At 49.5% G+C, this 27,729-nt stretch overlaps 4 protein-coding genes across 4 annotated transcripts; 2 read left to right on the forward strand and 2 right to left on the reverse strand.

Moving 5' to 3' along the window:
• Positions 1 to 2,632: 2,632 nt before the first annotated feature.
• get3 (guided entry of tail-anchored proteins factor 3, ATPase) lies at positions 2,633 to 7,451 on the reverse strand. The gene is made up of 7 exons (XM_066707944.1): positions 7,283 to 7,451; positions 5,876 to 6,023; positions 5,600 to 5,748; positions 5,180 to 5,330; positions 4,973 to 5,080; positions 4,128 to 4,325; positions 2,633 to 4,011 (listed from the first exon to the last, which is right to left on the reverse strand). The coding sequence occupies exons 1-7, from the start codon at positions 7,423 to 7,425 to the stop codon at positions 3,883 to 3,885; spliced, it is 1,026 nt and encodes a 341-aa protein (XP_066564041.1). The 5' UTR covers positions 7,426 to 7,451; the 3' UTR covers positions 2,633 to 3,882.
• Positions 7,452 to 8,459: 1,008 nt separating this feature from the next.
• Positions 8,460 to 10,883, forward strand: trir (telomerase RNA component interacting RNase). Its single transcript, XM_066707945.1, has 3 exons — positions 8,460 to 9,415; positions 9,975 to 10,052; positions 10,293 to 10,883. The coding sequence occupies exons 1-3, from the start codon at positions 8,942 to 8,944 to the stop codon at positions 10,398 to 10,400; spliced, it is 660 nt and encodes a 219-aa protein (XP_066564042.1). The 5' UTR covers positions 8,460 to 8,941; the 3' UTR covers positions 10,401 to 10,883.
• Positions 10,884 to 13,951: 3,068 nt separating this feature from the next.
• On the reverse strand, positions 13,952 to 17,321 carry rnf11a (ring finger protein 11a). Its single transcript, XM_066707947.1, has 3 exons — positions 16,910 to 17,321; positions 15,307 to 15,476; positions 13,952 to 15,100 (listed from the first exon to the last, which is right to left on the reverse strand). Exons 1-3 carry the CDS (start codon positions 17,006 to 17,008, stop codon positions 14,929 to 14,931), a joined length of 441 nt encoding a protein of 146 aa, XP_066564044.1. The 5' UTR covers positions 17,009 to 17,321; the 3' UTR covers positions 13,952 to 14,928.
• A 300-nt stretch (positions 17,322 to 17,621) lies between these two features.
• On the forward strand, positions 17,622 to 24,950 carry rad23aa (RAD23 homolog A, nucleotide excision repair protein a). The gene is made up of 9 exons (XM_066707943.1): positions 17,622 to 17,894; positions 19,075 to 19,236; positions 19,456 to 19,637; positions 19,907 to 19,962; positions 21,360 to 21,487; positions 21,775 to 21,853; positions 21,962 to 22,092; positions 22,901 to 23,059; positions 23,196 to 24,950. The coding sequence occupies exons 1-9, from the start codon at positions 17,829 to 17,831 to the stop codon at positions 23,307 to 23,309; spliced, it is 1,077 nt and encodes a 358-aa protein (XP_066564040.1). The 5' UTR covers positions 17,622 to 17,828; the 3' UTR covers positions 23,310 to 24,950.
• Positions 24,951 to 27,729: the final 2,779 nt, after the last annotated feature.

The raw sequence follows: 27,729 nt of genomic DNA on the forward strand, positions 1-27,729 counted from the left end.
TTGATGTCATCGGACAGTAACAATATCTAACAAACAGGCACGCACGGCTCCTGTATCAGTATAATACCATGTTGTCACAAAGGGGATTTTCAGTTTGGTGTGTTTTCGTCCCGTTTCAATTTCAACGGAAAACACGTGGACTGAATCCCGTAGCCTACACTGATCTGGTGCATCCCTTAAAGGTTGCAGACTGTCCACATCCATCGCAACCCGACGCGAATCCACATCCCCAGTTTCGGGCCATTCACACCTACAGCATGAACTGCTATTGCCTTTGCAGCAGCACGGCGGAACAATCCTGTCATTTAGCTCGAAACGAATTAATCCTCTTCGTTTTAAGCGGCCTGGCCTGTGCCAAACCTCCCCGTGAAGCGCCATTAACGAGCAAATGCGGAGCTCGTTAGTGCGGCCCCCGCTGTCTGTGCGCGGATTTGCGCTCCGTGATGAACTGCGAGCGACGGGCCAGCGTGGCCCCGGGCAGGGCAGCCACCCCACCACCCTCCAGCACATCATTATAAACCCAACTGCTACGGCGAGGGGGCTACATCAGATTACACGAGCCAGCATGTTTTGTGCATGCAATGAGTGTGAGGATAGGCGCATTCATACAAATCCAATTTAGACTGACCATAATGCCATCCCGCCCCCACACCCCCGTTCCGCACGGTGCATCCTTTCAGACTGGCTTGGGGATTTGTTTCTGCGCACTTTATTGAATGTATTAATCCCCTCGGCTGCTGACCGTGGGGGGAAGCAACGGAAACCCCCGCACATTCCTGGTGCCTCAGCGTTTCTGCCCTATTCACGGACCCCCCCCATTCCTCAACATTAGTGACACCTCACTCCTCCGGGCCCTTTTCTCTGCTCAGTTAAACGTGCTCTAATGCAGCCCGCTTTGAAGATAACAAGATTAAGAAAGTTCCCCACAAATACTGCCCTGCCTGTTTTTCCTCACTCATACATTGGTAATGCCCCTGTGGCATGTTATTATTTTGTCCCTTTAATAAAATGTATGAATCATTGTAGCTCAGAAGATGCAGCCAAGTTACCCGACCCAATCACAATCTGGGCTATCCATGGCCTAGTACAGCAAGTACAGGATGCTCCTGTTATAAGGTGAGATGTAATTGTGTTTGAGAAATCACATTTCATTTTTAATTAATCTTAAAAAGGTATTCTATAATGTGAAGAAAATTAAACCTTCTTAAACTGAACTGGAGTGAATCTATTAAGGAAATGAACTTTTACACCATTGAAAGAAAACAAGGGGTCACCCCATCCCTCTGACCCTGATCACCCTACACCGCAATGCGTCGCACACTGAACTCATGGATCTAAAGTACAAGGTACCAATAATGCCTGCAATTTAAAACTTAAAGCAAACCAACTAATACACCAAAAAAGCACAGAGGAGTTATCTTGAGGGTCATATAAAACCTTCACCTCCTAATCCAGGCAGTCACATACTTGGCACCACAGATGAACCCAAATAAATGTCTTGGGGAAATACGGTTACAAGTTAACAGTAGATTTTATTTAACATGTACATCAAAGTTTAAATGGCAGCGGGTTGTTTACACAGGAGGGGGAGGGGACGAGTTTCTCACAAGTTGCAGCCTTGAGGCAGAAGGCAAGAGCACGTCAACCTGCAGAGCCGCGGGCTTCTGAAGTCCAACCCAAACGCCACGCCGGCCGAGGGAGGGAGCCGTGACCCGGTCCGTCAGTTACGGTAAAGCCGCAACGGCCAGGCGTTTCAAACACAGCAGGAGCCGGATGCACAGACTGACTGGACACAGGGAACTGAGTGGGACTGGGGTGAAAACTTAAAATCAAATATTCTTTGCCTCCATTTTAGCCAGCATTAACATTCTTTTCACGATGGAGTCGCCCACAGATTTCGTTTGCCAGAATTCGCATTCTCCTGCTTTTGCCTTGTGCAGATGTGTGTCCTCAGAGAGTAATTTCAGTTTTGACTGTCAAATAATGAATTCTAAAAAAAGCACACTAGGCCGCTAAAGACAAGTATAAAGCATCGACCAAAAGAAGTCTTAACATTTGTTCAACGTGTTTTCTCAATTTAGCTACCAGATCTCACGGTGGTTGAAGTTGTGGACTTGGCAGTAGCTATTTCTCTGTAGCTCGCCCAGTACCCAATCACTACCCGTAGCAGAAACGAAAGCCAGGGATTCCTCTTCGGGAAACAGAGGCTGGCCGGCCGTTTGTACAATTACATCCAAGGAAAGACTCAAAGAAACATACAGGTCTCTAACTGGGACACTGCATCTGGGATTTTACCCAGGATGCACCAGTCCCCAGTATACAGCGCCAAATTCTTTGCATCTTTCCCAGGACGGTTGTGTTCAGGTCCGGTCGGGAAGGCAGTGGAGACGCACATTCCTCTAGCGATACTCAAAACACGTAAGGCAACAATCAAGAAAGAAAAAATCTACAAAAGATAGTCTCAGGCACTCGTCTTCAGCTGTGAGAAGACGCTCAGGTTCAGCTTCGGTTTCCAGTTGAAGTAGCCGCCAATAGGGGTGACAATAGAGAGACGTGACCATTTGCCGTCCCGTCATCGAGGGGCAAAAGCAACCAATAAAGCAAGCAAGAATCGACTCGATCGCTCCTGCCGTCAAGCAAGTTAGTTTTAATTATTTTGTTTTCTAAACATTTAAGATCTCTTATTCGGCTTCTAAAAAAAACACAGAAAAGGGGTTTCAAATTTGCAATACAAAACCAAAAACTGTCGCCACCAGCCCACCTCCCCAAACCGAGACCACGCAGAGAGAGACAGAGGAGGAGAAAGCAGAGAGAAAGAGTGGCACTTTCAGAAGCTCCGGAGATTAATCCTGGGAGGAGGTTCAGAAGGTGCTACCGCAACACACACGAGGGGAGTCAAATAAATAATCGTAACGAGCTCAGAGGCCCCCCGGCCCCCCATTCTCCTCGTGGTGATCCGGTCCCGTCAGTCAGTCCCCGCCCCGGTCCAGAGGCAGACTTCCCCGCCAGCTTCCTCTTCGCCCTGCGGCCTCCCCGACCGAGGAGGACGATGCGGCCGACCCGTCCCGTCATCGCAGAGGCCGCACTCTCAAAGCGAGCGCAGGGTCTCGATTAATCGTCAGCAGCCCCTCACTGGGGGCCGGACGGAAATCCCTTTGCCTTAAGATTTCTTCAGCAACGGACGGACGCATGTCAACACCGGAGTCCTCGTTCGGTTCTCCCACAGACAAAACACAGTTCCTTCGACGGGACGGGCCGCCACGCACCCTGGGATGTACCGCTGCTCGGCAGGCGGTCCGGACGCGTACAGCGCGGGCTCCGGGCGCCGTGTCGTAGCGGACTCTCAGGGGGTCCGACAGCAGGCCGGTGCGGGTTAGGTGGTATAATTTGGTTCTCGTGGACCTGCACTGAGGGCAACGTATGGTTTTGGTTTTTAAGAAGGGGATTATCGTAATACAACAGAAATGGACTCTTTTTTTTGGGGCCGTGTGGTCTGGGTCACTGGATTTCAATCGATTTGGGGGGCGTCCAGGTGCTCTGAGGAACTGAAGGGGAGAGTCCGGCTAATGGATGGATATCCCGGCATTGCCACGGCGCGTCCGATTGGCCGGGGATGGCCGGGCACAGAACTCCATGGAGGACCGATAACCGAGGCTAGGCTAGGTCAAGAGTTCTGTAGTGTGGTTGGGTTTCGATACTGCGTGAGGTGTGTTCTGGGACAGAGAGAGAGAGATACAGAGAGATACATAGGTAGAACTCTCCAGCCCATCTCCCCTCTCTGCAGGAGGGGACAGCGTGGCTCCGGGCCCCTGGTTATGCCACAGGGTTGCTGTTGCGGGGGGGCGGTGGGGTTGAAGGGGGCGGGGCGGGGCGGGGCTGGGGTCACTTGGTGGGGGGGGTGTACGGCTCCAGCAGCTGCTTGGAGAACGTGTTGACCTTGTCGGCGCCCCGGACCTCGTGGGGGAGCAGGGGCAGCTTTACGATGTGGAAATCCTCATACAGGTCCTCCATCTGCAAGAGCCAGGGGACATGCGTTCATTCATTCGTTAATCCATCATTTCATTCATTCATCCATCCATCCACTTGTCGTATCAGTGTCTACACGGCCTCGGGCATGGTGGCGTTACCTGGTCCAGGTACTTGGACTGGATCTTGTGCCGCGCCTCGCACATCTTGCAGGGCCGGTCGCCGTCGGGGAAGACCAGCTGGTTGACAATGATGTTGTGCGTGTCGATCTTGCACTTGGCCAGCTCCTGGATCAGCCGCTCCGTCTCGTACAGCGACAGGAACTCAGCGATGCACACACAGATGAACGTCGTCTGCTCCTGCGGGGGGGGTACACACACTGACCGGTCAGACGAGGAGGAGATCGAACAGACCCCCCATGTCTGCAAATAGTTTTTATCCATCATTTGCTTATTATTAGAGCCAGCCCAAATCCGAGTTTTTGGGTCTGATATCGATACCAATAATTGGGAAGCTAAATTTCCAGAGTACCGATATTTACTTTTTTTTTGTTAGCATGCAAAACATTTTCTAGCATGGATCACTCCAATTTAAAAATGCCCTTGAAACTGTAACTGATTTAATACGCATGTTAAACACATTGCAGTACGAATCACAGATTTGTGATTGTTCAGCGAACAATTTATTTTATTTTATTTCCTATAGTGAATTTTGAAATTTGATTTACTTTTCATTAAAAATGCGCCTCTATGCCATAGTATACGGTAATCTTCAGTCATGACAACCAAAACCATGCACACTCAAATGTAGCGCAGCCTTCAAAAACACTTTCTCTTGGTTTTAAACAGGACTTGGGCCCTACTTATTATTAAGCCTATACTGAGCATTAATCCTCATGGGTCCCAAGATGGGATCCTGCACAGCCCTGAGACCATCTAAAAGCAGCCCCGATCACCCGTCTAACCGCCCGCCCCCCCACCAGCCCCGCTTGCCCAGCCCTCCTCACCGGGTCCTTGAATTGCTCACTGACGGAGCGGATCACGGGCAGCGTCTCCTCCAGCTTCGAGGCCAGCTGGTCCGCGTTCATGTCCCCCAGGCCCAGCATGTTGCACATCTGGACACACACACAAAATCCACTGTAATAAAGCACGCTCCCGTCCTAGAGCCTCCCCTTCCTCTCCTGTCCCAGCACGGTTAACGGGCGAACTCTCACCTGCGAGATGAAGGGGCTGATCTGGTTCTTGATCTGCATGAGCCGGCCCAGCCCCCGCTCCACGATGGTGGGGAAGTTGAGCAGGCGCAGGGTGTGCCCGGTGGGGGCCGTGTCGAACACCACCACGGAGAAGTTCATGCCTTTCACCAACCTGGGGGGACAGAGAGCAGGACTGGAATCACAACAGGGCTGCCAGTCATCAGCCAGAACATTCCTAGAGAATTCCTCTAACAGACACAGAGGACACAGACATGGAGGTCAGGTATTTCCAGCACCGGATTGTTTTCAACGTCAATAAACCACCTCCCGTTTAGCATGATCGCCATCTAGTGGTAATAAGATCTACCACAGGACTCCTCGGTTTACAACCACCTGACCTTGAGAACCCAAATGTACTGTGCATCGTGAAAGCCATCTGACCTCATGACCTCTGCGTAGCTCATGGCCTCGTCGATCCCGGGGAAGGCACTCATGGCCTCCTGCATCATCTTCTTGCCCATACTGAGCATGTTGTCCTCCTCAAAGAACTCGTCCGGCAGCTCCGCCACACCCAGGCTGGGGTCGATCTCCTACACACACACACACACACACACACAGCATGTTTCAAACATCAACATCAACAGCAATTAATTTCAAGAGAACTGAACACAGCTGAACTGGTGAGATTGACGCCGCAACGGTAGACCAGGCACTGACCATGGCAAAGAGGTTGTCGTAGCCCTTGACTTTGGTGGGGACTTTGGAGAACTTCTGGTCGAAGGCGTCCGAGATGTTGTGGGCGGGGTCCGTGGAGATGATGAGCACGCTCTCGCGCACGGACGCCAGCTGCACGGCCAGACTGCAGCTGCACAGGGGAGAGAAAGCGCACAGGGGGCGCACAACACGGGGTTATTCGAGGTCACGGCTGAGGAACGACGGGGTCAATGGGTGCAGCATGACAAGACACCTAGTACCTGCAAATCTACTCGTGGATGAAAAGAGGAACAATGAATGGTTGTGTCAGCTCTGTAACTGGGTCTGTGGACTCATGATTCCTCATAAATACCAGCTAGATTACTATGGAGGAGCTCTACTTTTCTTGAACACGAAAATATTTTTTTTTCAGACTGTTGTGACTGTTTCCACAAAGATCCTGGATTCGAGGTGCCTGTGTCTCGGTCACAAGCTTGCGGTCTTTTAGTGGGCAGAACAGCGCGTACCTCTAAACAAGGGCGTCCTTTATTCTTACGACACAGTTGCCACTTTTAATAATAACATTTAAAAAGGGTGAAGAACAGACAGTCTGCTGATAAGCTTGTACCGGGGAATGCGATTTGTTAGGGCTGCAAGAGAACAGGGTTTTTATTATTCACACCAGTCCCATTGGCCTTAATCTCAGACACTAAACACTGTGTCTGGTTGTTGTCTATGCTGTATGAGAAATTGTGTCAATACCAATCTTACAATTAAAATCATATTTATTCAATTATGTATTCAGAATAGTTTGAAGGAAGCAATAAGCTTAATATGCAGATACATGAGGTGTAAAGACACCGGACCGGTCTTTAAAAAAACATGGCGGAGGTTGAAAATAATGTAGATGCAGCAATTATTATTGATGTGTTATTGATGTACCAACAGGTTGGTGATGGACACAATGCTGACTATTGCCACACATATGTCAAATCATGCCACCTCTCTCTACACATGTGTTAGACTGCATTACAACGTGCACTAGTTTGTAAATTAAAAGTAATTGGATTTTACAGCAGTGATGTCAAACTTGAATAAATAACTTGTTTTAGGCAATCAATTGCAGATCTGCACACCCCGACCTGTGCTCTAGATATACACACTGTGATGTGTCAGGTCCACTTCCATTTATTCTAGTTGATTTAACTTCGCAGCAGCCCATGTCAATAGCCCACTCTACCCACAATGCACCTCGTTCGCCACCATGAACCGAGTCTCCTACTGGGCTCACTGGTTCGGGTGACCCGACCCGAGGACCCGGTCTCAGCGCGGAAAGGCTGCACAGGAGCGGAGGAAGAGAAAGGGAAAGCCGTATCGTGACAGGGCACAGGCGGCCAGGCTGGCCCATGCAGCCCCCCGGCCCCCGCTTACCTGCAGGTGGTTTTGCCCACGCCGCCTTTGCCCCCCACGAAAATCCATTTGAGCGACTTCTGCTCGATGATGTTTTTCAATGTCGGCTCCAGCGGCTCCACATCAGGCGCATCTTCATACTCTTCTTCTACTGAGGCTGCCATCTTGAAAACCGGGTCAGGCTGGCGGCCGTACCAAGGCTTATACGTGCGGAGGGGTGCGAGCTGGGCCAGCGGGAGTAGGGCGCCATTTTGGCTCAAACTTGAAGCCAGCGCTGTTGAGAACACGTCGCCCTGGCTGGAGCCAACATGGCGAGGGAAGTTGCCTATAGTTTACGTCATGGTTCATACCAACTTGTCCAAAAAGGGGAGAATAGGTGGGAATATTCCAGAAGATGGCATACAGCGCTTGGTTATTTTGTGATATTAGCAACATTCAGCATACACTACAGTGATAACAATACAGTATTTATATTTGTTGTACTTTAAAATCGTGCATTTTGTGCCACTTAATGAAACGCATTTCAGTTTAACAGATTCACCTGTGCCATAAATGTAATGTTTTGTGTTTCCATTTCCCCTGTTCGTTCGCTTTTTAATATTAATACAGTTTTGTTAACATGTTTGTCTCTCGGGTAAACAAACGTTTAACTCACACACTCCCTGTAACCTCGAAAGCAGATCTTAAATCAATCAATCAACCAATTTGTATAGCGCCCTTCTCAGGGGCAGAATGAATTATTTGACAGAAAACGTTTTAATGTTGAATAATAATGCGGGTGGAATGAAACAAGTGCAGTTTACGTGTATAACGATATAGTATAAATCCATATACAGAATTGGATGTATGTAATTTTATAAATGTTATATGCTTATATATACACATGCAGGTTTATAACTGGATCAAAATACGATATATGGAAAGGGTTGCTACTGTTTTAAATGTGCATATGTTTTTATATTTTACCTTCTTGGTTCACACAATCAAAGCACAATATAATTTCTGATTTGAGACACACTTTCTTCTGCTCCCTTAATTACAGTCACCGTCATTCATTACGCTGCTTCCGCCTCCCTGTGTTACGCCTCCTCTGATTGGCTGTCTCCTCAGCCGCTGAGGACGTCACTGACGCGCCTGTAAAAGCAGGAAACAATGCGACGGAAGCGGAAGTGACCCGCACGCCGCGTCATCAGCATAAGCGGAAGCTGAAAGGCCCTGAAAAGGGACCTGCGTGGCCGCCATTGTGGCTCTGGACGTGCTATTGTCCCGCACCGTTGCATCGGTTTGACGCTGGAGCCACAATGTCGTCCGTTTCGCCGTGAACTTTGCAAACCCCGTGCAACGCCGCGCTTCGGGGAATTACTGAAATCCAAGATGGCCGACGGCAGCAGAAAGGAGAAAAACTTCTAGAAGAAAAAAAAAACCTACAACAAAATTCATGAAATATTCACCGGAGGAAGACGCAGAGCCGGTGCGCGGTTGTGGGGATACGAGTGCGATTGACCGGGGCAGAGGGAGCGGGGCGCCGCGGACACTTGTACTGCAGGTTTAACGTGTCGATGCGGAGATAGAGCTGCATTTGCGTACGTCCGTTCGGGATCCGTCGAGGTTTTTGCAGCCCCCCAGGTGTGAGAGCTGCACCGGGGCACCCCGACATACTGCGCCCGCTGAGCTCGTTATATGTGCGTCGCCAGGCTGAACTACGTGCCTAATTATATGGTGGCTCCCGGAACACGCCACGGAGCTGAGATCGTGCAAACACACCTCGTCTCACACCGGCGCAGGCATCTCAGCCCCCGGCCACGCCAGGACGACGGACTGGCGACGTTGATGACCATAACAATGGACCCACACCGGAGCAGCAGTGGCAAAAGCAGCCAAAGCAGCAGCAGCAGCCGCCACCACCAGCACCGCCACAGCAGCAGCAGCGACTCGGCCACCTCGAACAGCCCCGGCTCCCCCGCCAGCCCCAGCGTCGGCGCGGCGTCGGGGGCCAACGTGTTCGCCAACGACGGCAGCTTTTTGGAGATGTTTAAGAAGAAGATGGAGGAGGAGAAGCGGAGGAAAGAGATGGAGGGAGGCCGCAGCGAGCAGAGGACGGCGCAGGACGGGCCGCCGGCGCAGGAGAAGAAGCCCGTTAGCGTGACCAGCATTGTAAGGGGGTTTGGTAGTTCATCCCGGCCAGGCCAGGCAGCAGCCTGAGAGTTTGCTTACACGGGGGTTAATAGCAGCTCGTAAGACTTGATCCAGTGCTAGCGTGATTGCATTTATGTGTGCACACATGCAAAAATACAAAGAAGCGACACCAAAGACTGTTTATTGTCCAGCTGTTACATTATTAGCTACCTGTATCTCACCTGGGTTTGCTTTCTACCCTCGGTGAGCTTTTCTTGGGTGACTGTTATGTAATAACGCACGTACACAAAGAAAGGGAAAATGCCAAGTCGGAGCTCATTTGCAATACGAAGTGTATCCAGTTACTTAATGTAACGGTGATGGTCGATACTGCCTTCTTTGTAAGCGTTTCCACCCCCTCCCGTAACGCCTCAGTGCTTATGAAAGCGCAAATAGACCCGAGGGGGCAGCGATTGGCGTGCAAGGTGTGGTTGCTCAGGTCTTAACTGTAGGCTCCCCTGACACGTAGTGGCCATCATGGCCGTGGTCCCCCCGAAGGGCCCGTGTAACGGTTACAGTCTTGTGTCCCTTAACCCAGGTGGGCAAGCGGAGAGGTGGAGCCAAGCTAGCCCTCAAGACCGGAATGGTAGCCAAGAAGCAAAAGCTGGAGACTGAGGTTAGTCGACTTCATGTTGTTGTGGTTTATTAGTATGGAAACTACAAAAATGTGACCAATTGTGGGTTCACATGTAGGCATTTGGGCACCTAAAAGAAAAATAAGTACAGATTTCATCCGATTCCAGGCATGTGTGCGTGGATTCATTTTTTGAAGCCGTGCTACAGTGGAGGTGACTTCAGTCTGTTTAAAGCTGTAAAGTTTTGTTTTTAAAGGCGTTCTCTTTCTTTTGTCTTCCAGATTGACACAACTAAAGGAGACGCTTGGACTAAATACATGGCAGAGGTCAAAAAATACAAAGCCCACCAGTGTGGCGACGACGACAAAACTAGACCTCTGGTCAAATAAACTCTGGGCCCCTCTTACCACCCCGCCCCCGTCTCTCTCCAGGACAGCTCGATCGACCCCCCAACACCCCCCCCCGGCCCGTACGCGACCACAGTCTGGACGCTGCCCCCTGGGGGTGACGCCACCCTGTGTGTCCCAAACGCTGCCTGCCATGAAATACGTGTGCGTTTCAGTGATGGATCCCAGGGTTTGGGTGTGTGAATGCATTTTTTTTAATTTTAGTACGTGTAAATGCAACTTCGCATTCTTTGTGGGGAAAACTGTAGTTGGATGTGTAGTAAATTCTTTGCCTTTTTATTTTAATTTTGTTGTATTTTGCTTCTGTGCTTTTTTTTCCTCCACTGATGGGTAAGCCTTGCCTTGTAACATTATTAATGTAATTGGGTTTGCTCCTCTGAGTTTAAACTTGCCTGTTGCTCCGTTATATTATTATTAAGTGTAATCTGAATCCTTGTGGAGTAAAACCTACTGTTATACCATTCACTCCGCTCTCCCTTGTGCTTTGTCTCTCAGATGTGTGAGTCAGTGGGCAGTGTGATGTCACAGTGCCACGGTGTGACGTTTGTTTACTGGGGTAAGAAGGGTGTTTGTTAGGTGTCAGTGCCTACTGCTATCAATTCATACTGTAATATCTCAACCCCTCCCCCCGTTTCCAGTTTCCCGAATAATGTGATTCTTTAAAAAGTGATCGCAGACAGTATCAGAAAGCAAACCTCGCCAGTGTGAGTGCGGAGATGTGTGTTGAGTGAGCATCTGGAGTATAAAGCAGACATCTTGTGCAGTTGCCGTTTCAAGCTGCACCCAAGTCATTGGGATAATTGTGAGTCAGCCATCTGTTCCCTGTTCTCAAATGCCCTTCTAGTTTCAAGGCGCGGACTAAAGTGCATTGATCTCTAACACAGCGTCGTTCTTATCCAGCTGGACGATGCTATAATGCAGTTTTCACTGACCTTGACTCGCCCCTGCCCTTACGTGCTGTCTGTTATTTAAAACCTCCTCAGTCTGCTTGTTCAGTACTAGAGCGGTGACCTTGGATATTATGCTTTAGTGTGTCTTTAAACCTAAGCTGGAAGAGCTCCGAAGCCAGTTTTTCTGGCTCTGCACCACAGACAAGTCTATTCTAAGCAACAAATGGGGGCGTTTGTGATGACATGTGAGAGGAAACACTGGGATCTTCAAAGGTAACAAGGTCATTATGAGGAGTAGTAGTAGTTGTAAAATTGCATGTTTGTTATTTGTAAAATCCAAAAGCTGCTTTTGCAAGTGTTCTGGTTAATTTAATTCTGCAATATACATATTGTAGATACACATACTCATTGGCACTTCAGTTCACACTCTCCACCTCAAAGTCTCCTGCCAAATGCCAGTTTGGCAGCCACAGACTCTCGGCACAGGCCAGAGCAGAAGTGACATCACCCGAGTCAGACCCTATGACTCGGCACTGGCTTGAAATCACCACCCTCGTGCTAGACGCGTCTGCACACTCGTTTTCACTACGCAGACTCCTCCACTGCAGCTGCACTGAGAGTGTGTCGGCAAAGGAACAAGTCACTTTCAGACAAAAGGAGACGGATGGCGCTTTTCATTGCATAATACTATTTTTAATTAAATATACCAATACAATCTGTGAAGATTACAGTCTACATCAAGCTTTCTTCCATTTCCTTTTACACACGGAAAGTCGCAGATGTTCACAGACGCAATTATCCCCACCCCCAATTTCCGCGACCTCACTTCCCCATGCCGCCTCACTTCACCAGCACGACCTCTTCTGGAAGAAGGATTGTGGAAAGACGAGGGGAAGAAGTCTACCAAGATGTAAGCTCCTAAAACTGTAGCGCAGGTTTGATCAGAATGGAACTAATGCACAATGTGATGATTGTGGGGGGAGAGAGGAAGGAAATCACCGGTGGACGCGATTCGTATCGAGTCCCTGTGGAATCACAGGACTGTTCCCCGCAGGACTATCACGAGGCTTCTGTCTGCCCCGGGACCACGGTGTCGCAAGGCCGTGATACATTCTGGGCAGCGGTGGATGAGAAACCGAGGCTCGTGAGCAGCGGCTGCTCACACCGCAACACACACGGCATCGGGAGCGATCCGTGAGAAACGCGTGGCTGATCTGCCATCCTCCCTGCGCCCCCTGACGTTCAGAGCTTCGAAACACGTCTTAAACAAGCAGACCGAACGTGGCAAAACGAGAAAATAAAAAGGGCCAGCGACACGCAGTAGAAATTCTGCACACGCACAAATATGCACAGCCATGTTCAACAGACTACAGCATGACATTGTTCAACCAATAATTTGGCTTCTGGACTTCATAATGTGGCAAATTTGTTTTGCTTTAACTAAAAGCCTTTTCATTCCCGAACAAGAAAACAAAAAAAAATCCAAACAATTAAAAATAATAATAATAATAATGACTTGTCTCAGCCAAACAAAATGAAAGGACTCGTGGAAACGGCACAGTTCACCGCATGATCTCCACTTGCAACTAAAATAATATCAACAAATAATAATGATTAAAATAATAACACACTATGGTTTCCTCAAACATTGTACCCTTTTCACCTCGGGACCTTTTCAGAAAGACAGGTTTCCGTGTGTGCATCAGGTCGGACTGACGCCGGTCGACGTGCTTCGGCTTTAGCGAACGTGACCGTCCAATCAGGGAGCCTACATTCAACTTCCTTTGAAGTTGGGAGTCCAGCTGGAATAATCGATTCAGTTCCTCTAATAGACTGTGAGAACAAACAGTAAGAGAAGTACAATACAATAATACAAAAAAAAAGCTGGTCATTCCTAAGCAGCCTAGATTCAGAGCTTATTGTTTTCGTTCTTTTTAATATTGCAGAAGGGAATAAACAATGCAGACCCTTATAAATACAGGATTATAAAAAATGCATTCTTAGGTCTCACTTTTGTGTCACACTGACTGTCTGGACTCCTACAGTCTTACAGATGTGGACAGGAAACAGAGGCCGAGAATAACACAGGGCACTAAGGCAGGCAAAGATCAAATCTCTCAAGAACTGATTCACACAGTCCAATATCGATCAAGGGAACGGAACAGCCGACAAGTGTGAAGGTGTACAACGTTTGGAGATCGCTAGGTCTCGATTGCTTCGAAAACAACAGAAAAAAAAAAACAAATCCCAACACCACAAAACACGATCTCAGCGTAGTCCACACTACGAAAGACCGACTTCAACGCAAAAGCTTCATGGGTGATGTTTGGGACACGTGACCAAACGACAACAAGACAAAAAAAACAAACAAACACACAAACGACTGAAAGACTAATTATTATGACTACCCCCCTCTCTCAAAGAAGGAAACAAAATAATACTAATTTAAAGAGGATCACTTTGGTGGTGCACTCTATCAGAGTTTAACGCAGAGCAAGAACAAACAAACAAACAAAAACAAAACACACGACAGCTGTGGGGGCTCTTCAGCAGCCCTGCTCTGGAACCCCAGGCAGCATTCTCAAAGTGCATTCCGGCAGGCGATTGTGTGCAACAGGAGACCCCCCCCCACCCGTCCCCCATCCTCCCGTCCCCCATCCTCCCGTCCCCCGACTCCGTTAAGATTGCGATTGCCAAGGGGGTCTCGGCCCTCGGGACTACGGGGCAGAGCTCGGCCGCAGCGTTGGGCGATCGTCTCAGGAGGTGTCAGTGTTTCAGACCAGAAGGTCGCCTTTGCTCTAGCAGAGTGAATATTTTCGTGTAACTAGGTTTCTCGGGGCTAAATTTGCTCCCCGGTTTCTGATTGATCTGGTGGCTCTGTTCATTTACTGCCGAGCCACCACGTGCGCGATTCCAGCAGGAGAGAAAGCAGCCATGCAGCGGCGACGTCACCGTAAATAAAATGGTGAAGGTTTCCACCGGAGTGGTTTATTCTGTGCCGGCGTGGGTACGGGGTACGACCTCGCACTCTTGTTCCAGTCAGAGCCCGTGGGTGAGGTTGCGATGCCTACGGCTACACTGGTGTTCGGCTCATGATTGCAGCAGACTCCGGCGGCGCAGTGAGAAGAGTCACCAGTCTTCTTACCTGGACACCACAAGTCCTAATTAACCAACGATTGCTGAGCTCATGGTGTAAAGCGGAGGGCTGGGGCTGGGCGTATCGGGAGCCCGTATGTGCAGAGTGTTGGGTTTCTGTTATAACGGGTGTTCTAGGTGTCTACCCAGCATTCCCCGGGGCCCTCCGAGAGACCGCGTGCCTCCCGCCTCCCACCGAGCAGCGGACCCCACGGCCTCCTCTCCCCTCTGTAACCCGTCCTCTGTGATGGTGAAGCTCCCAGCTGAAGCTCAAAGCGCTAACGGCCTAAAGACACTGCGAAACGGACTGCAAACACAAAAATAAAACACAGAACGCAGGACGACAACGTCTGCTCAGGCGTGGCGTTGAGCGCTGTGGACCCCCCAGGTGGGACACGGGGGTGGAGGGAGGGACGCCCCGGCGCAGCAGGATTCCCCCGGTGAAGGGCTGCACCCCCTCCCTCGTCCGGGGGCGGCGCCGGGGCTCAGTTAGTCTCGTAGGAGGAGAGCAGCGCCGCGTCCACTGGCTCCATGCAGGAGGGGCAGGTGAACGACCTCATCAGCCAGTTGTCGATGCAGTCCACGTGGTAGATGTGCAGGCAGGGCAGGAACCGGATGGGGTCTCCGTACTCAAAGTCCATCATGCAGATCACACACCTGGGCAGGAGAGGGACAAGGACACGGGCTCAGCCGGTGCACAGAGGTTGAGACGCCACTCAGTACCTACTACACTGAGGGTGATCCTAGGCCCCCTTTACTACGAGAGCAGTGATATAGAGCATGTAGCTTCTCCTCTGATCTATTATTATAGCAGTAGTAATACTTTAGCTGATGCCTTTAAGCTTAAACCTGCTGTGACTTACTCCTTGACCTTCTTGTCGGAGGGCTCGGAGCCGGGGTCAAAAATGCCCTTGGGCAGGTGCTGGATGAGGCCGATCCTCTGGGCGATGCGGATCTGCTCCTCCTCCGTCAGCTGGGTGGCCAGGCGGGGCTGGCTGGGCGTGGGGTGGTATACCGGCACCTGGACGTGCTCCTACAGATCGACCCACGTGGCATACGGGTGCACACATGCAGTAATACACACAAAGGAAAGACAACAGCACACACCACCATACAGCCACAGTTGCATAAACACACAGAGCAAGCGAGGGTCAGACAAACACGGGAAGACAGAGAGAGAGAGAGAGATACAGGAAAATATTATTCTCTATTTTGAACCGTTTCACAGACTAACAAACTATGCTGCGCACCAAGGCTACGCTTGTCAGTTCAGAACATTTTGGGCCCCAATGTCTCTTCATTTAATGTCAATTTGTCTGTGCTCAGGGTTTATTTTGCTTTGTTTTTTTTTTTTTTTTTGACCTGGTGGCCGGTGGCAGTGTTAAAAGGCATTTTTTTCATTTCTATTCAAATCATACACTTGAAAAAAATTGGATAGCTGATGTTTACCATTAAGAAACAAGAGAACAATTATAATAATAATAATAATAAAATAATAATAATAATAATAATAATAATAATAATAGCAGCAACACTAATACGTTTTTCTTTCCTTTTTTTTTTCAGGATGTCTGCACCAGATCGCACCACAGCCAGGTGCTTTAATGACGAAACGCTTGGAAGAAAAATTTAATCCTGGTTTTCCTGACAGAGGACTAAAGTTAGGAAAATGTGCAAACCCTGCTGGAAAGGGTTTTGCAGCAATTGACTATTTTCTGAATACCTACTTTAGGCAATTCCAGCAGACGATCAATAGGTACCAGTCAATAATAATCAATAACCCCACTTCCCCCGGGGATTCGTTTTTGTGTATCGACACTACGGCCCTGACCTTGTAATACATCTAATCTGAATTATGTGTCGTTTTATATCATTGCACAGATTAAGGATGCGACGCAAACACGCGAAATATGCCCTGTGGTCTTAATGTAGCATTTCAATGAAGACAAGTGGTTTAATACAACTATGCACGGCAGTGAGTATATCTGATAAAACAGCGATCCGCAGTCACTGGAGAACTGCATATACATAAATAAATGACATCATTGTGGCCACTGTGACACACACGTTAAATTTAATCTCACTTGAATCGTGTGAGCTTCTCCGCCATCTGAACAGAATGACGTCACAACGCTGATTAGATCTTTATGACGTAAGGGATCATTTAATCACACAAATATGTAGGAAAATAAACGCCTTGTGGTGGAGCTGTCTAATGCCAAAGAAAAGTCGAAGACGACTACTCCCTAGACCTGGGCAAAACGGTGCCACTTCAGCAATCAGTTTATTTACATCCCCAAAATAAACTTTGACTGAGGAACCCGTGCTACTACTGTGTTACTACTAGGCTTACTCATCCCGTCTCGCTTTTATTTCGCGTCTTGAACGGCCCGGGTGTTGATTTCCTCGCCCGGCTCTACAGCGAATCCCCGGCCTGTATTTGTGTGCGTTTCCCCGCTGCTGCACCTGATAGGGCGGCGGCGGCTCTCCGGGCAGGCTGGCGCCCTCCGACTCGTTCAGCAGCGACAGATCATCCGCACTCTGCGAGGAGAGGCAGTTCCCCATGGGGCTCGCCGGAGCAAGGTGCCAGCTTCAGTGGAGGGGCGACCAGACGGAAACCTAGCCCCCGCAAGTGGAGCTCGGACTCGGGGCCGGGGAGCCAGGCAGCTACCGGGAGTCTTCACCCGAGTCACGCCGATCCACGGACAGCGGCACACGCAAGGGGCATGGGCCGCCGGGCTGGACGGGTTCAACGGACTCCGCTCTGGCCAGAATAAAACAACCGGACTGGGTTTGATGTCTATATGTCCGTCGCGCCCGCTGGCTGGCTTTATGTGAGCGCTCCAGATGCCTCCATCTCCCCTTTGCTCTGTTTACAAACTGCAGGGCCGGAAGTGCGCCCCTGGGCATTGTGGGAGTTGTAGTTGCGGTCGTAAATGCGGTTTTGGAGTTGAAAACGTTGTTGTAGTTTTCGGCCGTGCCTGGCTTATTTTACACAAGTGGGATGTATTTAGTCTGTTTATTCACTGATTACTTATTTTAGATACAATCCGTGCGGTGCCGATGCTTTTGTGATTAATAATACAGTAGTACAGTCATGATCCGTTTCCTGTGCCGCACACCTCAACCTCCAACCCCAATCACATGACGGGGATAAGGCCGCCTCGCCGCCCATTGGCCCAGCCCTGCGTGTCGTCACTAAGATGGCGCCGATGAGTTGAGGGCTCATGTACAGATACATGTTTTTTTTCACCTCGGCGTGCGGTTGGCAGTAGTAATTTGCGCGGAGGCTCGTCCGGACACGGCCAGCCGAGACCCGGAGACCGATCCAACACGCAGGGACAGGCGGCCACTGTGTTAGCGACGCGGCCGGACAGGCGCAAGGATGCAGATCACCCTGAAGACGCTGCAGCAACAGACCATCCAGATCGACATCGACGCCGATCAGACGGTAAGCGACGCTGCGGGTCCCGGGGAGGACAGCGTGAGGGAGCCGCACAGTCGCCCGTTAAGCCCCGCTAATGCCTAATAACGACTTAATTGACATGAAACGAGGTTATGCCCAGACTTCCTCTTCACTAATCAGTCAAAATAAAAACATCGAATCTGTTATTATGGTTTTCTAACATCAGCGGTGCTTTCTTACACACAGGTGATTTAGGCTCATGTCAACTCAGAGGCGATGGTGGGTAAAATGTATCTTCTGTGGCCCGACTTTAAAGAGGGTAATTTCCCCCGAATAATAGTGATCTGCCGTTCAGTTTTACAGTAAGTGCTAATTGAGGGGTTAATTGGTTAATTGGTGTTTCAGTTGCTTACACACGCACTGCTGCCCGGCTGTTCAGGTGGCACATGTGACTCAACAGTGCTGTGCACGTAAAAGGCGTTTCCTGAAAACGTGAAGTCCCGGTTATTGAGGCTCCTGGGCGCTTGATTGCGGTGTCGTGGCCGTGTTTGGGTGCTGATACGGGACTGCTGTGCTGCAGAGACAAGGGCGGCGTGTCTGACCCGGACAGCGTGGCGTCGAGCAGTTTGACAGCCAGGGTGACTAACAGATCAGCAGCAATTGTGCAGTTGATTAATGCCAGTGCACTAGTATACTTGCTTATAACCTTTAGATTGTTGTGTATGTAAAGTATAATGACTATCAGTTATTGGGTATAATTTTCTTGTTGCACTAGTTAATCTATCCAATACAAATATAAATAGTCAGTATAGTGTACATATACATACATGTCTATTATTTTAAGGATCAACATCAGACAAAAGAAGTTACCAGTGCGCTAATATTCCTCTGCAATTGTTGCTGTTGTTTTGGCCGTAAAGTCCTGTCTGTGTATTGAAGTAGGCATGTGTTTGTTTACTTACTAATTTTCTACACAATCTTCTTTTATTAACTCTGAATATGAACAGATGATTTAAAATGTTTGAGCTTGTTATTAGATTTGCTGTTGGGTCTCATTAAGTTAAAGATCCCCCCATTATAGCCACAGCTTTACATGGGGCGGCCCACCCTGGTTTGCTCCTGCAGACCCATCATTGCAGTGTGTGTGGGGAGCTTTCTGGAACTGTATATGGCACACGATCGATCTTTAACCCGGTGTGGCCCGGTGGGGGCGGTGCCGGTGCAGGTGAGAGCTCTGAAGCAGAAGATCGAGGAGGAGAAGGGTGAGGAAAGCTTCCCGGTGGCCGGGCAGAAGCTCATCTACGCCGGGAAGATCCTGCAGGATGACACTCCCATCAAGGACTACAAGATCGACGAGAAGAACTTCGTGGTCGTAATGGTCTCCAAGGTAGGGGGTGTGATCGGCAGACGGGCTCGGGGTGGGGAGGGAGTCCTGCCTCTGCCCTTGATTTCTAATTGTAATTGAATTGGACAGAATTAAAGTAGCACATATAGCGGAGCAGTAAACGGTGAAAGTGACTCTCCCTTGTAGCGTAGAGGGCACCGCTCCGATCGTGGCACTCCCCTCCCTGTATCCCCACGCTTGTTCGCCCTTCTGTTTCTCCAGATGAAATCGGCGGGGGCGGCCCCGTCTCCATCGTCGGAACCGGCCAAGACCCCAGTCCAGGAGTCTGGTCCGTCTCAGCCTCCGGAACCAGCTGCGGCTGCCGTGCCCATCCTCCCAGAGTCCAGCGAGCCCGAAGAGGACCCGGCGCCCCCTGCAGCGCCCAAAGCGGAGACCCCAGCCAGGTATGCGTCAGGGAGCCAGACTCCTGCTTCACGGCCGTGTCTCTGCAGCGCTCCCCCGTCTCCCCAGATGGTCTGATCTAATGCGTCGGGTTTGGATAACCTGACACCTGATAGACGCACTGTCTGAGCAGCACGTCAGTCGTTCTCCGCAGTGTTTGTGGTTCCAAGTTTGTCTGGATGTGTTTGTGTTATTATAATTTTTTCTTGATTTCCCCTGCAGTATTATTCTGTAATGTTTATAATGATTGTTTTATATTTTGTCACTCTAGAAGCTCCCAGCCGTCTACAGAACCAGCCCTGGGAGGAGATGCCTCTTCAGAGCTTGGTGAGAGACCGAGGGACGTCTCCGGCCTGTTGTTATGATTATTATTGTTCATATACACTCACCTAAAGGATTATTAGGAACACCTGTTCAATTTCTCATTAATGCAATTATCTAACCAACCAATCACATGGCAGTTGCTTCAATGCATTTAGGGGTGTGGTCCTGGTCAAGACAATCTCCTGAACTCCAAACTGAATGTCTGAATGGGAAAGAAAGGTGATTTAAGCAATTTTGAGCGTGGCATGGTTGTTGGTGCCAGACGGGCCGGTCTGAGTATTTCACAATCTGCTCAGTTACTGGGATTTTCACGCACAACCATTTCTAGGGTTTACAAAGAATGGTGTGAAAAGGGAAAAACATCCAGTATGCGGCAGTCCTGTGGGCGAAAATGCCTTGTTGATGCTAGAGGTCAGAGGAGAATGGGCCGACTGATTCAAGCTGATAGAAGAGCAACTTTGACTGAAATAACCACTCGTTACAACCGAGGTATGCAGCAAAGCATTTGTGAAGCCACAACACGTACAACCTTGAGGCGGATGGGCTACAACAGCAGAAGACCCCACCGGGTACCACTCATCTCCACTAGAAATAGGAAAAAGAGGCTACAATTTGCACAAGCTCACCAAAATTGGACAGTTGAAGACTGGAAAAATGTTGCCTGGTCTGATGAGTCTCGATTTCTGTTGAGACATTCAGATGGTAGAGTCAGAATTTGGCGTAAACAGAATGAGAACATGGATCCATCATGCCTTGTTACCACTGTGCAGGCTGGTGGTGGTGCTGTAATGGTGTGGGGGATGTTTTCTTGGCACACTTTAGGCCCCTTAGTGCCAATTGGGCATCGTTTAAATGCCACGGCCTACCTGAGCATTGTTTCTGACCATGTCCATCCCTTTATGACCACCATGTACCCATCCTCTGATGGCTACTTCCAGCAGGATAATGCACCATGTCACAAAGGTCCAATCATTTCAAATTGGTTTCTTGAACATGACAATGAGTTCACTGTACTAAACTGGCCCCCACAGTCACCAGATCTCAACCCAATAGAGCATCTTTGGGATGTGGTGGAACGGGAGCTTCGTTCCCTGGATGTGCATCCCACAAATCTCCATCAACTGCAAGATGCTATCCTATCAATATGGGCCAACATTTCTAAAGAATGCTTTCAGCACCTTGTTGAATCAATGCCACGTAGAATTAAGTCAGTTCTGAAGGCGAAAGGGGGTCAAACACAGTATTAGTATGGTGTTCCTAATAATCCTTTAGGTGAGTGTATATTATTATTGGTATGTTTTGGGGAGGGTCTTGAGGGCAGACGTCTGTGATGTGGAGTGTAGACACGAGCCCGCTTTGGATGTTGGTCTCTGATGCTGTGTGTGTGTCTGTGTCCACAGTGACGGGCGCCGAGTACGAGGCCATGCTGACGGAGATTATGTCCATGGGCTACGAGCGCGAGAGAGTGGTGGCTGCGCTGAGGGCCAGCTTCAACAACCCACACCGCGCTGTGGAGTACCTGCTCACGGTGAGAGCCCTGCCCCGATCCCTGCATCGCACTAAATCAGAACTAAGGTGGCCAGACTGGGACATACAGCACCAGAGCCGTGTCTGAGGCGCCCGGCAGCAGGCCTGGTCTTGTCTGCCGGAGTGTGCTGGTAGATTGATGCTCATCGGAGACGCTTTATTTCTGGCCGATGACATCACACGCGCAATGTGGGCAACTGCTGAGCTCTGAGATCCGCGGCTGTGTGATTCCCACGTCCCGAGGAGCGGTGCGTGACTGTGTGTGCTCTGTTTGGTTTGTGTGTGCAGGGGATTCCCAGCAGCCCCGTCCAGGTCAGCACCCGCCCCACAGACGAAGCCGCGCCTGCTGACACCCCCACAGCTGAAGGTCAGTCCACCCCAGCTTTTCCGTGTAGTTTGTTTTCATATCGGCACGTGTTCGCTTTTGACATCTGTTGCGGGACTGAGCTTTGCGTGTTGTGTGTGTGTGTTGCAGGGGACAACCCCCTGGAGTTCCTGAGAGAACTGCCGCAGTTCCAGAGCATGCGCCAGGTGATCCAGCAGAACCCGTCCCTCCTGCCCGCCCTGCTGCAGCAGCTGGGCCGAGAGAACCCCCAGCTCCTGCAGGTGAGCGCCCCGGTCGCCGCAGACCGCCTCCGCCCTCCCCGCCGCCCGACACGCTCGACCGCATTGTAGGACGTTGTCCGGGACAGAGAGGGGCTCTGTTCGACACCCCTGCCTGGTTTGGTTTACCAGCGGGTTTTGTGACGGCGTTTAGGGTCCCGGACAGATCACAGGGGGGCAGGGGTGCCGAGACAGAGGGATCCAGATCAATCAAAACATCGACTGATCGGGGAGAGAACGGACTGATGACTGACAAGGAGGAATTCAGCAGAAGTCAGTAGAATAGGTTATTCTCCCCCCACACACACATTTATATATTTTTTGAAAATAACAAAGTAGGTCAGATGTTAATGACGTCCTGTACTCGTTCCCCTGGTTGGAATGGGCCGCATTGCATCTCTGCACTTCCTGCTCCCACACGGGCTCGTCAGCCGACCTCCTCCTCCGCACAGCGAGACCACGGAGGACGCAGCCATTGGCTCGCCGAGGAGCCACAGTCTGGGGAAGGGCCGGATGGGGGGGGGGGTTGGCACACTCTTACGCCCCTGTGAATCACCCCCAGCAGATGGTGTCCTGTTTTAGCTCAAGGTCAGCATTGCAACGGCCTGCGAGTCTTCAGCGCGGAGATCGACGGCACCCGGAGCTCCACTCCCACACGGCCGAGATTCAGATCTGCGCTTTCCACGCTTTGAGAAGGAAGAGGGGTATTTTCCGTGGTCTGATTAGACCCGGTTCTGCCCAGAAGTTCCCCTCTGCCCATTGTCATGTATTTATTTGTTTGTTTTAATGGTAACTTCCTGTCTCCCCACAGCAAATCAGCCAGCACCAGGAGCTGTTCATCCAGATGCTGAACGAGCCGCTGGGGGAGCTGGGCGAGGGGCCCGAGGCGGAGCTGGGGGCGGCCGGGGAGGACGGGGCTCCCGTCAACTACATCCAGGTCACGCCCCAGGAGAAGGAGGCCATTGAGAGGGTATGTGGGCTTGTGGGAGATGGGGGAGGGGCTTGAGGGTGTCGGGGGGGAGGTGGCGGGGCTTGTAGGCGGCAGACCCTTCCAGCAGCAGAGAGACGGGTATTTAAGCTGTCTGTTCCCCCTTCTCTCTCTCCAGTTAAAAGCCCTGGGGTTCCCGGAGGGCCTCGTCATCCAGGCCTACTTCGCCTGCGAGAAGAACGAGAACCTGGCGGCGAACTTCCTACTGAACCAGAACTTCGAGGACGAATGAGGCTGCGCCCCCCCACCGCTTGTATTTTATAATAAAGTTTACATTTATTTAAATTGACAACAGAAAAGGAAAAAAAAAACGCATCTAAACGGGGGAGGGAGGCTCGGGCCCGCTGTGTGTGGGGGTGGGGATGGGGGTGGTTAAGTATTACAAATGATTAAATTCTCATGAATTCCAATGGAATCGCTAGGATATATCGTGACAGATATTCAGTGTGAAACTTTTAAAAGTTAGTGGGTCGGGGCGGGGGGTGAATAAGTGTGGGGGCCGGTTTAGAGTAATGGTTGCAGATCCGCGCCGTGTTTGGAGGAGCTACAGAATCTGGAACCATTATTTTAAAGTGTCTGCAGATGTCCGGGGTGGGGCGGGGGGGCGAGGAACATATTGAAGCCCCCGTGGAAGGTGTCGGCAAGATCTGAGCGGGGGGCGTCTGTCAGCTCGGGGTGAGGCGCGTTCTGTCCAAAGTGTGTTGTCCTCTGTCCCGCTCAGCTGCAGGTGTGTAGTGTGCTGTGCTGACAGCCCTGCGAAGGCGCTGCGCTCTCTCTCTGAGGGGGATTTGGCTGTTTTGTTTGTTTGAATCAGCTTTAGGGAAGTGCTGAAAACACCCATTTAGTTTGTTTGTTTCTGGGCAGTGCGTCATCTAAACTTCCTGTTCCTCACATTCTGACTGGCGTGGCGTTCGGCCGGCGTTGCATCTCGGCCGCGGTTCCTGTTTGTCACGTTCCAAAAGAAAAGCTTGTGAAGTTCGTCGAGGGTGACTTTCATCTGACTGTCCTGTGCTAAATGGACGTCCATATTCCATTAAATGGGGAGCTTAGAATCAGATAATATGTTGTTGTTGTTGTTGTTGTTGGTCACGGTAGAAGCAGGATTTGTAGGAAACTAATTTTTATTGTTTGTATGTTTTTAACAATATTGCATTTTGGCTAAATCTACTGCCTTTTTAGACTAACTTTTAAATGATATATTTTAAACCTATTTTAAAAGTAAACCTTTTTATGAAACAAACCTGTTATGCTGATCAGATGAGCTCCATCTGCAGGAGTCCGTGTCTGCATGTATGCGTGTCTGTAGGCCTGGATTTAATCTTGTACTCGTGTGAGGGATAACGAAGCCACAAGCCAGTTTTTTTTATCCGATGACTTCTCAGCTTCTTGATTTTAGAGCAACTAAACAAACGAACAAGAACCAAATTGTTCATAAAAATGCAAAGGCGCTGATTATTGTGACTGTTTGTGCACCCAGTCAGAAATGTGGGAGGAGGGCTGGACGCAGCGCTGCTTTCAACCCGACGTGAGCGACACGTTTTGAGTTGTCCTGTCCGAAGTGTGTGGAGTGATGTTATTTTTTTTTATAATTCCTTAAATTAATTAATGAATGGAATGGAGGGGGTGAATGCTTCTTGTAGCTGAATCTGTAGTACATATCTGCAGGACTGATTTGCAAAGGCTTTTCTGTAGTCTTTTTGTGTTTTGTTTTTTCTGGGTCTCATGATTCGGGACCAAGCCGCGTCCCTGTGCCGGGTGTTGTGTGCGCATCCCTGTGTGTGGGGTCATTTTAGGGGGGACGGAGCTTCAGGATGAGTTTGATAAGTGTACCTGAACACTATTTGCCTTGCCCAATAAAGTGAGTTTGAAGAGAGTGCTCTCCCTCGGAGGGGACCCTGTCTTTGTGTCCAGTCCAGCTTGTGTGTCGTTCCGCTGTGAGCCGTGTCAATGCCATGATAGGAACACGAGGTTCAGTGCGTCTACAGACCAAATGGTTTCAGATCTGTTTTCACAGTTTGTAGCGTATGCAGCGTTGTCTGACTTCCTGTTGTGGATAAAGTCTCATTCCTTAACACTGTCCAGATCTGTTATGACTCAACACAAAGGATTGATTTTATTTTAAATGATCTGATTTAGTTCTCTAGTGAAAGTAACGCACCCCTCATTCTGGAATCTTTACTGTTCCCTATAGGATTAATTAGTGTTCAGCAATGTGGCAATACATCGTTAATGAACAATTAGTTTAATCTGTGTTAAACCCAGTGAATCTCTGATTAAAGATCCTTCCAAAGCAAGGGTACGTATTGAAGAAGCGAAGCCCGGCGCGGAGGGATCGTTCGGTCTGAGTTCTCACGCTGAAGAAGGGATGGGGGGGGGTGTTCAAGAACTTTCTAAAATGTAGCCAAAGTTCTAAAAATACATTCCAGCAAAACCAAAAAAAGCAAACGGACTGGGCAACAGGATCACAGAAAGCACACGCAGTGACACGTGTTCAAGCCTGGTGGAATGCAGATTTTTCTCAAGTCAGACAGATGCAGGACATCTAAATACAGTCCGCTGTAAATGTCCCGTTTTCATGTGTGATAGAATCATCCATATCTACAGTCAAGCTCCAGTTGTTGTGTAAGAAAAGGAGAGAGGGCTATGACATCCGATCCAAATCCAGGCTTTAGTGTGAAGACGACTCAAGTGTATACAGGACAGCCGGGGTAACGTGCGTCTGTGCTGCCGTTTCACCGCTTCCCCCACTGAAGGATCAGCTAGTTTTACAGTGATTACGAAGGGGATGCATCTTTGCTTGGGGGGAAAAGTGATAGTCTGGAATTTAAGTTACTGGCATGAAAATGTTAATGTTGACTGTTTTATTAGTTAGTTTGTAACATCTGAAAGCCAGTGTAGTTGTTTTAGTCTGGCTTTAAGCAGTCAGGTTTTCCTCTTTCACTGCCGTACTGATCCCTGTCTGTGCCGCTGCCTGCACTCCCTGTGAGGAATGAAGTCTCGTTTCTGTGCAGGGGTTTGTGTGACCTTGTGCAGTAGCCCATCTGCCTGCCAGCCCCAGCCTGCCCAGGAGGCCTGGAGGCGGGCCGGGGGGGCGACGCATGACAAGCTAGGCTTCGTGCCCAGACCTCCTGCTGGGCAGAGGGGATTTTTCTGCTCTTTGGAGACTGAAGAAGGAAAAAAAGCTACACTAGAAGCCCAATACTCTCAACTGCCCCTGTGCCAGACCCCTCTGTGCAAGTGTCCAGGGTATGAGGTCATACTGAGAAATAAACCTAAAATAGGACTAGTTGTGGCTCAGAGTGAAACTCACTGTCTGAACCAGCTCTTAATAAAGACTAGCCTGTCTGTGTGTTGGCTGATTTAACTGATCTTACTTTAGGTTGTACATGTGTGTATTTATACATGAGTGGACCTCATGACCCTATCCATGCAAGTAAACGTGCAGAATGACTTTAGTTCTGGTTGGCCACAGCAGCATTATACATATACAGGTCTCTACAGATACACACATTTATACACATCTACACCAATATATAGAACTTTGAACATTCACACGTGTAAACCTGTTCAAATCAATCAGTAACTGGTTCATGTAAAGATGAAGGGACCAGTGTGGTCGTCTGACAAAGAACTGCACACAAATGGAGACGCACTTTATCGAAGGACTACAATGCAATACACACAGCGCCCCGGCTGGGGGCTCCAGCACAGCCTGCAGCAGGAGCAGAGACGGGTTACTCTGATTTCACTGCAATGAGGTGATGTCCCTCCCAAAAGAAAGCTGTGCAAAGGATTCTCCATTGGAAACCAGTGACCTGGAGATATTCCAGTCGTGAAGGACGGGTGAGGAGGAGAGATCATTTTTAACTCACTCAATCCATATGGAAGTAGATCAATGAATGAATATACATGTGAATATAGCAATATATTAATACACGCAAGTAGATGCATACATGTCCAAGTTTATCACAGGAAAAAAACAAATTATACAATTGTTTATTCGCATGTACTGAAGGTATATTGACTGATCAATACAAGTACATGCATGTATAAATGTATCTACGCACACACACGCACCTGGTACAACCTCTTCTGGCCGTGTGAAAGGACACGCACTGCTGTGGGGCTGTTAGCCATCGTACCCACCGTGCCAGCAGACACTCACCGCTGGGCAGATGGTCACACTGGTTCTGCATGATGCAAGAAAGCAACACACACTGACGCCAACTCTGCTCAGGGGGCACGTCTGACGCACAGGCCGGGTGACATCCAAACGCATCGTTTATTGAGAAGAGGCCTCCGACACGACCTACACCCTCGGGCCTGTGATGGAAAGTGGGCCCTGGTTGGACAAAGACCTCCGAGGTCCGTCCATGATGGGCAGACGTTCCCTTCATCTGGCCTTACAGACACAGAATTATAGCTCAGCTGAGGGTAATCTAGCGATACACACAGTAATAATGTCCTAAACACTACAGCCCACTCGTACATCCAATAACCTCACAGCAGGGCAATGCCAATCATAATGAAGTACACTTTACGAAATGGTTTTCATTTAAGTGACCGGTTTAGTGAATAACACTTTTAAACAAGGGCTAAAAGAAAAATACAAGCAAACTCTTAAAACAATATTCAGATTTCAATGTACATTT

The sequence above is a fragment of the Amia ocellicauda genome, chromosome 7, assembly GCF_036373705.1.
Source record: "Amia ocellicauda isolate fAmiCal2 chromosome 7, fAmiCal2.hap1, whole genome shotgun sequence".
Taxonomy (NCBI): Eukaryota; Metazoa; Chordata; class Actinopteri; order Amiiformes; family Amiidae; genus Amia; species Amia ocellicauda.

What these genes read in the sequence shown, in the direction of transcription:
- get3 (XM_066707944.1), bottom strand. Translation starts at nt 7,425, where the DNA reads ATGGCAGCCTCAGTAGAAGAAGAGTATGAAGATGCGCCTGATGTGGAG. An exon ending in TCAGCCCCTTCATCTCGCAG is followed by an intron (nt 5,081 to 5,179) that starts GTGAGAGTTCGC and finishes GTGTGTGTCCAG; the next exon opens with ATGTGCAACATGCTGGGCCT. An exon ending in AGTCCAAGTACCTGGACCAG is followed by an intron (nt 4,012 to 4,127) that starts GTAACGCCACCA and finishes TGGCTCTTGCAG; the next exon opens with ATGGAGGACCTGTATGAGGA.
- trir (XM_066707945.1), top strand. Translation starts at nt 8,942, where the DNA reads ATGTGCGTCGCCAGGCTGAACTACGTGCCTAATTATATGGTGGCTCCC. An exon ending in CCGTTAGCGTGACCAGCATT is followed by an intron (nt 9,416 to 9,974) that starts GTAAGGGGGTTT and finishes CCCTTAACCCAG; the next exon opens with GTGGGCAAGCGGAGAGGTGG. An exon ending in AGCAAAAGCTGGAGACTGAG is followed by an intron (nt 10,053 to 10,292) that starts GTTAGTCGACTT and finishes TTTGTCTTCCAG; the next exon opens with ATTGACACAACTAAAGGAGA.
- rnf11a (XM_066707947.1), bottom strand. Translation starts at nt 17,008, where the DNA reads ATGGGGAACTGCCTCTCCTCGCAGAGTGCGGATGATCTGTCGCTGCTG. An exon ending in AGCCGCCGCCGCCCTATCAG is followed by an intron (nt 15,477 to 16,909) that starts GTGCAGCAGCGG and finishes GTCGATCTGTAG; the next exon opens with GAGCACGTCCAGGTGCCGGT. An exon ending in TCCGACAAGAAGGTCAAGGA is followed by an intron (nt 15,101 to 15,306) that starts GTAAGTCACAGC and finishes TCTCCTGCCCAG; the next exon opens with GTGTGTGATCTGCATGATGG.
- rad23aa (XM_066707943.1), top strand. Translation starts at nt 17,829, where the DNA reads ATGCAGATCACCCTGAAGACGCTGCAGCAACAGACCATCCAGATCGAC. An exon ending in ACATCGACGCCGATCAGACG is followed by an intron (nt 17,895 to 19,074) that starts GTAAGCGACGCT and finishes GTGCCGGTGCAG; the next exon opens with GTGAGAGCTCTGAAGCAGAA. An exon ending in AGAACCCCCAGCTCCTGCAG is followed by an intron (nt 22,093 to 22,900) that starts GTGAGCGCCCCG and finishes GTCTCCCCACAG; the next exon opens with CAAATCAGCCAGCACCAGGA.